General features: G+C 43.3%; 1 protein-coding gene across 4 annotated transcripts in view; it reads left to right on the forward strand.

Annotated features, from left to right (window-relative positions):
• The first annotated feature begins 2656 nt into the window (after nt 1-2656).
• The window catches only part of AIFM1 (apoptosis inducing factor mitochondria associated 1), a 39533-nt gene continuing 33727 nt past the window's right edge, over nt 2657-8462 (forward strand). For 2 of the 4 annotated variants that reach the window (XM_017507516.2, XM_017507515.1), the window contains exon 1: nt 2657-2988. In XM_017507516.2, coding sequence (XP_017363005.1) covers nt 2883-2988 — 106 coding nt within the window. In that variant the 5' untranslated portion in view covers nt 2657-2882. The remainder of the gene's footprint in view (nt 2989-8462) is intronic. The other 2 variants (XM_017507517.1, XM_017507519.2) reach the window with 2 other exon arrangements.

The following is an 8462-nucleotide window of genomic DNA, read 5'->3' on the forward strand; positions in this document are numbered from 1 at the left end:
ACTAAAAATATAAAAATTAGCTGGGCTCAGTGGCATGTACCTGTAATCCCAGCTATTTGGGAGGCTGAGGTAGGAGAATTGCTTGAACCTGGGAGGCAGAGGTTATAGTGAGTTGAGATCCTGGATCCTGCCACTGCACTCCAGCCTGGGCAACAGAGGGAGACTATGTCTCAAAAAAAAGAATGTCTTTGTAATTTCTTTCTTTTCCTTTTTTGAAATAGGGTCTCACTTTGTCACTCAGGCTGGAGTGCAGGGGAGCAATCACCGCTCACTGCAGCCTTGATTTCCTGGGCTCAAGCGATCCTCCCATCTGAGCTTCCTGAGTAGATGGAACCACAGGCAGACACCACCACGCCTGGCTAATTAAAAAAAAAGTTGTAGAGATGAGGTCTCACTATGTTGCTCAGGCCGGTCTGGAACTCCTGGCCTCAAACAATCTTCCCAACTTGTCCTCCCAAAGTACTGGGATTACAGGCATGAGCCACTGCACCTGGCCCTGTGCAGTGGCTCATGCCTGTAATCCCAGTACTTTGTTACAAAAAAAGTAACTTCACCGCCTACAAAGTTAGGGCCAAATTCTTTTGCGCCACCATACTTATTTGTCCTTATCACTACTTCTTTCTCTCTCTCTTTTTTTTTTTTTTTTTTTTTGAGACACTCTTGCTCCGTCATCGAGGCTGGAGTGCCATGGCACAATCTCGACTCACTGCAGCCTCCGCCTTGCAGGTTCAAGCGATTCTCCTGCCTCAGTCTCCCTAGTAGCTGGGATTACAGGCACATGCCATGGCACCCAGCTTATTTTTATATTTTTTGTAGAGACAGGGTTTCACCATGTTGGCCAGGCTGGTCTCAAACTCCTGGCCTAAAGTGATCCACCTGCCTCGGCCTCCCAAAGTGCTCGGGTTACAGGCATGAGCCACAGAGCCTGACCACATCAAAACTTCTTAGTTTGTACTCTCTATCATTGTCCCCTGAAAATGTGCTGGGTTTTGGTGTTTTAAAATACTCCCAAGCCTTTTCATTTAACAAACAGCATGGTGCTTCCTCTAAGACACTTTAGAAATATTAGCTCATTTAGTCTTCTGAACACCCTGGTGAGACAGGTAGATGAGGAAAATGAGGCACAATTAAGTGACTTGCCCAGGTGGCAGAGCCAGGATTCAATCTGGGTTGGTCTGGATCAAAGGTCAACATGTTTAACAATGAAAAATGTTACCTTTGGTCCCAAAGTATTCATCATCTGAAATATCATTCCTTTTCCTCCACTATTTGAATTTTGCTACTCATCCTTCAAGACAGTTCAAATAACTTCTTGCATGAAGTTCTTCCTTAGGGGTTCCATCCCATACTCTTCTCTCTTGCTCTGTCTGGCGCTACACCAGATATTATTTATTTCACTGACTGGTACATGTCATCTCCTCAGCTAGACAGTGGCCACTTCCTATACAGATGCTACGTCCAAATAAACCCATTGTAAATTGAAAATATCTTAAGTCTGGCTCACGCCTGTAATCCAAGCACTTTGGAGGCCAAGGCGGGCAGATCACCTGAGGTGGGGAGTTCAAGACCAGCCTGACCAACATGGTGAAACCCTGTCTTTTTAAAAAAAAAAAAAAAAAAGAAAGAAAAGAAAATATCTTAAGTCGATACTGCATTTAATATCCTGACAAACCCATCATAAAGTCAAAAAACTGTAACTTGAACCATGGTTAAGTCCAGATGCTCCTCGACTTACATGGGGTTAGGTCCTATTAAATCCATCATAAAGTCGAAAAATTTTAAGTCAAACCATTGTGAGGGGTAAGCCAGGGACCATCCGTATTTCTCATACCCACCAGAGCCCCTTTTACAGTATAATCCAAGAGGCAAGTGCTCAATAAATACTTATTAAATCAGTATGTAAGCCGAATCCTTGAAAAAGGCACATTTTATGTTCTGCATGCAGCCAAAACATTATTTCCAATTTAGCTTACATCTGGCAGAATCCAAACACCTATTTACACTCAGCCCCTCACCCTACTCCCACAACTCTGAAAGTTCTGCTTAGGATTTCTCTTTCCAGAAAGTATGAGAAGCACGAACACTAACATCCTACTCCCAAGCACGGAAGCCACAGCAGGAGACTGTGTGTATCTGCAGCACCTGGTACAGCATCTAGGACACACAAATGCACTAAAAAATAAAGGTGACAGGCGGGAAAGAAGGCGCAGAATTACTTGTCCCGGAAACAGGGGTTGGGTGGGAAAGAGCCGGCAACTTTTAAAAGATGGAAGAAAGTACACGCCGGATCTGAGAAGCCAGGTTCCGCGTCTCGGACTCATAGAAACACTGGATCTGGATCACTGCAAGAGAATCAGGAAGGCTTAGGTATTTAGTAACTAGTGGCCTAAAACCAAAAGACCAAGTGCGGTGCCAGGGTTACGCTGTTGTGAGATGCTGTTATCAGTTCCCGTCACCAACACAGCGGCAGCACCAGGTACAACCGACAGGCAAACCAGTCCCATGAGTCCCTCCTTGGATAGCTTCCTTGACTCATTCAGTCCAACACTGTGCCACCAACTCGCGGAAACGGACCACCTAGAACCAGGGTCTTTGCAAGCGTGCGGACAGCTAGTGCATGCGCATATCCTCTCGCCTTGCGGACCAATCGCAATGCGGCAGCGAGTGCTACGCCTGCGCAGTAGGCCTCCGGTCGCCGTTTCCTTTCCTGGGCTCTAGCAGGCAGGCTTCTCTGTCCAATGCCCACCCGGAGCTGGGAGGAGGAGCTTGCGTAGTTTGCGTGTGAAAAGACTGGGGTAGCGGGCCGGTGCTTGCGGTGTTTGACCCGTCGGTCGTGCGTGAGAGGAAAGGGACGGAGGAGGTCCCGAATAGCGGTCGCCGAAATGTTCCGGTGTGGAAGCCTGGCGGCAGGTGCTTTGAAGCAGAAGCTGGTGCCCTTGGTGCGGACCGTGTGCGTCCGAAGCCCGAGGCAGAGGAACCGGCTCCCAGGTGACTGACTGACCCATTCTGGGCAACCTCCAAGTCCAAGGGCCTGGGGCTTTAGGCTCCCTATGCCTTGCAGCCCTCTGCCCCCACTCCCACCCCCACCCCCCAAGAAACTTAACACACAGTCGGGTGAATTCCAAATTGGCAGGACCCGAACCCTGAGTCTTGCAAGCGGAGGAATTGGCTCAGCCATGCCGACCTGACCTTCAAGAGATTTGAACCCGGTAGTCGGCCTGAGGCCTTTTCCCGGGAACGTTTGCTGTTCAGGGATCCCAGAACAACAGGCCGTTGCCGCCTCCCCTCCATCCCCGCCCCCACCTCCTTTTTTAGATCAATGAGGTCAAGTAGACTTTGTCATTTCCCGATTGAGACTTTAAACAGGACGTTTAAGCCCTACGCCTAAGTTTCTTGTGTAAATGAGGGTATTATCTGCTCAGCCTTCCAAACCACAGATGAGATCCGTGGATTTGAATGCCCAGTGAAGCAGAAATGGTGCAGGGCAAGTGAGGAGTCGGTCGGTTGTGCATCAGACACCTAGAGAATTGGCCCAGAATTAATTGGAGATGCCTGAGCCGAGTAATTCTTGGTGGTCTTTGAGGCTTCAAAGAAACAGTTTGCAGAATGCATTGTATTTGTCCTCCATTAAGTTGTTTCATCAAATTTTAGACCTGGAAGGGTTTTGTGGTAAAGTTCAACCCACTCATTTTATAGATAATAAACTGAGGCACAGAGGTGAAATTACTTGCCAAAGGTCCTATAGTTAATTAATAGGCAGACCTAAGGATAGTAGTTTGCTAGCCTTTAGGTCCTTAATCTCTTTGCTGCAACCCCATTCTGCTTCCTAAAGTTGACCTCAAAAAGTTAAGAATGAATTCGGGTCTCTTCCCAGTAATTAGCCCATTGTCCATCAGATATCCGTGAATTTATCTGAGCATGGCTTGAGCCTGCTTATTTTGGATCTGCATTACTTCATGGGAGCAATGAATGATCCACCTGTAGGAGATGCTTTAAAAAAAATCAGTAATCTTTAAATGTCCACCCCCAAGGTATTTGCATTTGCAATGTCATAAGTTATCCTTGAGGCTTTTACAATACAGAAACACCTGGGTCCTTTCAAAATAAAAAGTGTAAATATTTTCCATGGGTTGTTAGGGTCTTTGGAAATGTGCATTTGAAAGTTTTTCCAGTTGCTATGCACAATGAAAATGTTTCCTGATATGTGTATTTATGTCCTGGGACATATTGCCCTTGGAACTTGAAACCTCTGCTTAGCTTTTAAAGGAATGCCTTATCAATGGATGTCATCTTCTTGGGTTTTGTGCATTGAAATGATGGTGCTTTGTGCTTGTTGCACAGAAATTTACACAGAAATTTAGATAACCCAAATTTTTTCATCCACACTAGCCTTTCAAACTTTGAGTACTTGTTTTGCTTAAGTGTCACAACGTTTACCAGCATTCTAAAGTCTGACCCAAAGTTCTCATTAATTAAATGTGCATTTGCAAAGTTAAGTTGATTTATTAGACATTGGAATATGGTTGGTGATGTTAGAACTACTGAAAGATACAGACTCAAATGGTTTTTTCCACTGCATGTCTTTGTTTGAAGGCAGTCTACTGTAGAATATATTCTGACTTCCTGACATATCCATCCATCTCTTTGCATACACTTACTCTTTGTCCTTTGGCTGTGCACCAAAGTATGACATCATCTGGCTTTAAAAATGGGTGAGGGTAGTGTTACAATTTCAAAAAGAATTTATGATACTCTCATTTTAGGAATTAACTCTGTTTTGTGGCTTGATTACTAATTGCTTTTAATCTGATTTCTTTTTCACGTAGTAACAGCTACCATGTTTTTTGCACAGGTGGAAAAGAACCATGTTCATTTATACACCATTTCTCCCTCCTCCATACCTTTAAACTTTTTTTTTTTTTTTTTTTTTGAGTCGGAGTCTCGCTCTGTTGCCCAGGCTGAAGTACAGTGGTGCGATCTTGGCTCACTGCAACCCCCGCCTGCTGGGTTCAAGCAGTTCTGCCTCAGCCCCCTGAGTAGCTGGGACTACAGGTGTGTGCCACCATGCCTGGCTAATTTTTTTGTATTTTTAGTAGAGATGGGGTTTCACCATGCTGGCCAGGCTGGTCTCGAACTCCTGACCTCATGATCTGCCTGCCTCAGCCTCCCAAACCTTTAAACTTTAAACCTGCCTTCCAACTATCTCATCAACATTTGTCACCATTGTCAGGTTCATTTCCATTACATGTTGCATTCTGCCTTAAAACCATGATAGCTACTATTTGTTTATTTACTTTATTTATTTGGATGCTCTGCCTCCTTCCAGAGTGATTGAAGATAACTCATAGACATCACTCTATGTCTGCATTCAGACACAGAGGAGCAGATAGGTTAGATAATAGATGTTTTCTGTTCTGTAATATTTTGTTTGGTCACCAAACATAGTGCTACCCATGTTATCAAACTGATCACCAACTCCCTGACTTTAGGTTCAAATGTCTAAACATTTTTCTCTATTTGGAATCCTTCTCACCTCTTTAAAAAGGAAACTGAACTCCTTGTGGGCAAGGATCCTGGCTTCCTGGACACTGCCAAATGAGACTTCTTTTTGAAGCCTAAAAGATGAGTCTTCCCCTGTTCTTTCTGCTGAGACAAGGCTTTGCAGAAGAAATTCTTTGGGAAGTCAACCCTTTCTGTAACCAGTTAATAAGTTAGATTTTCTAGAAATTTTCTTAACTTTTTGAGGGAGTTACTGCATGTCTTAGCTTTCTTCCAGGTCATGTTTCCAAAAGTTGCCTGGTCATGTGAATTGAGTAGAGGACCAATTCCTAACCTTTTCCAGGAGAGAGTCCTGGGAATCTGTATTTTAACGAGCCCCTTGACATTCATATGATCAGGCAAGTTTGGTAAATACTATTTTGGATGAGTAGTGACTCTTCCCCTTCTGTTTCACTGACCTAAGGATTAAAAAACCAAACTGAGCAATCTAGAGTCTCCTGTGATTTGTATCAAGCCCATTTTCTCATATTCAGATGGTAGCAGCCATTCTCCTAAACTAAACACTACCTGAGGACATGGATTATGTCCTGTTTGTGTTTGTGTCCTTCGAATCTTGAACCATCTTTGGCACATGGCAGTTTCTCATGACTAAACCCTAGGACAGCACCATGAAGGGCTTAACTTTGCATAGGAGAGATTTTATTTTCTGTTATCTAAATAATTTTTCCTGGCTGGGCACAGTGGCTCACGCCTGTAATCCCAGCACTTTGGGAGGCTGAGGCAGGTGGATCACGAGGTCAGGAGTTCAAGACCAGCCTGGCCAAGATGGTGAAATCCCATCTCTGCTAAAAATACAAAAATTAGCCGGACATGGTAGCAGGTGCCTGTAATCCCAGCTAGGAATTGCTTGAACTCGGGAGGCAGAGGTTGCAGTGAGCCAAGATTGTGCCACTGCACTCCAGCCTGGGCGACAGAGGGAGACTGTCTAAAAAAAATTTTTTTTCCTTGTTTGTCTTTCATCAGAATGGTTCACGCTGTACTATAGTTATTACTATGTTTCTTCTAAAATTTCAGCAATGGTTGATACTAAAAAATTTAAAAAGGCTGATAAGCTTAAATAGTTGTTGGATTCCTTGTAAAGAATCATTTAGCTACAATGGACAGACTATCTAGCTTTGTCCTGTGTTTTATCCATGTTGGAAAAATCAGTTTGGCACTCAGAAAACAAGTCTTAAAAACATATGGATCTCTTAGCCATTTAGGGTCCCTGGGTGCTTCAGTTGTGAAGATGTGTTTTTGGAAAAGCCCTCTTGAGTGTATGGAAAAACAGGAGATCACAAAACCTACAGAAATGAACTTGCTGCTGTAGATGCTGTTCTAATGCTAGTCTGTGGTGTTAGAGGTTACTCATTTATGATTAAGCAACCTGAAATAAATCAAATCTGGCTAAAGGTTTTTTTTTTTTTTTTTTTTTAGCTCTATGTTTATTATTTTATTTTATTTTTTTTTAAGTAGAGATGGGTTTTCACCATGTTGGCCAGGCTGGTCTCAAACTCCTGGCCTCAAGTGGTTCCACCTACCTTGACCTCCCAAGGTGCTGGGATTACAGTTGCGAGCCACTGCGCCTGGCCTGGCTAAGACTTCTTTGCAAAGAATTCTTTAAAATGTTCAGTCAGCTGGGCATGGTGGTGCATGCCTGTAGTCCCAGCTACTCTGGAGTCTAAGGTGGAAGGATCACTTGAGCCCAGGAGTTTGAGTCCAGCCTCAGCAACATAACAATAACCTTTCACTTAAAACAATTTTTTTTTTTTTTTTTTTTTGAGATGGAGTCTTGCCCTGTTGCCAGGAAGGAGTGCAGTGGCGCAATCTCGGCTCACTGCAACCTCTGCCTGCCGGGTTCAAGCAATTCTCCTGCCTCAGCGTTAGTAGAGACGAGGTTTCACCTTGTTGACCAGGATGGTCTGGATCTCTTGACCTTGTGATCCACCCGCCTTGGCCTCCCAAAGTGCTGGGATTACAGCCGTGAGCTACCATGCCCGGCCCCAAAATTTTTTTAATAGTAATAAAAATGTTCAGTCAATATCAATAGGATAAGGAAGACTTTCTGTTTCCTTCCTTCATTCATTCATTCAACAAATATTTATTGAGCAAACACCTACTATGTGTCAGGTGCTGTTGCACAGATCAAACTGGCTTCTCAAGAATGAAATCCTAAGTGTGAGGAAGAAATTGCACTGTATGTGTGGTCTCACTGCAGAAAACCTAAAATAAATAAACTGGTGCCATAATGAGAAGTCAAGGAATAAATTGGCTTTTCCATGTTAGTAAGACAAGTGAAAAGCCATGTTTCAGTCTTGATGTAAAATTTCCTAAAATTTTGAAGCTCTGGGAAGAAAGGTTTGGGAGGAATTTCGTGGGGAAAAGAAAATGGGGGTGGGGGAATGTAAACAGGCAATACTTAGTACCTTTTACAAAATTAAAGTCACTTTGTAGGTATATAAAAAGTTTTAAAAGTTGGTTTATTAATGATAGTAGTATATTACATTTCAAGCATTAGTTTAAATACTAACCAGTTTACTTTTTTAAAAGTCAATTTGCTTTTCTAGCCTGGGCAATATGGTGAAACCTCATATCTACAAAAAATAGAAAATTTAGCCAGGTGTTGGTGGCTCACGCCTGTAGTCCCAGCTACATGGGAGGCTGAGGCTGAAGAATCACTTGATCCCAGGAAGCAGAGGTTTCAGTGACCCGAGATCGTGCCACTGCACTCCAGCTTGGGTGGCAGAGTGAGAACCTGTCTCAAAAAAAAGTCATTTTACTTTTAAATGCTTTTTTTCTTTTCTTTTTTTTTTTGGGGGGGGCAAATTGAGACAAAAGCTGAACTTTCCCAAATCTACACTTTTAGTATTATCAGTTTGTGAAAAGCAAGCAGAAACAGGATAAATACGAGTATGACATTTAAA

This window comes from Cebus imitator, unplaced genomic scaffold (genome assembly GCF_001604975.1).
Source record: "Cebus imitator isolate Cc_AM_T3 unplaced genomic scaffold, Cebus_imitator-1.0 Scaffold376, whole genome shotgun sequence".
NCBI classification, from domain to species: Eukaryota; Metazoa; Chordata; class Mammalia; order Primates; family Cebidae; genus Cebus; species Cebus imitator.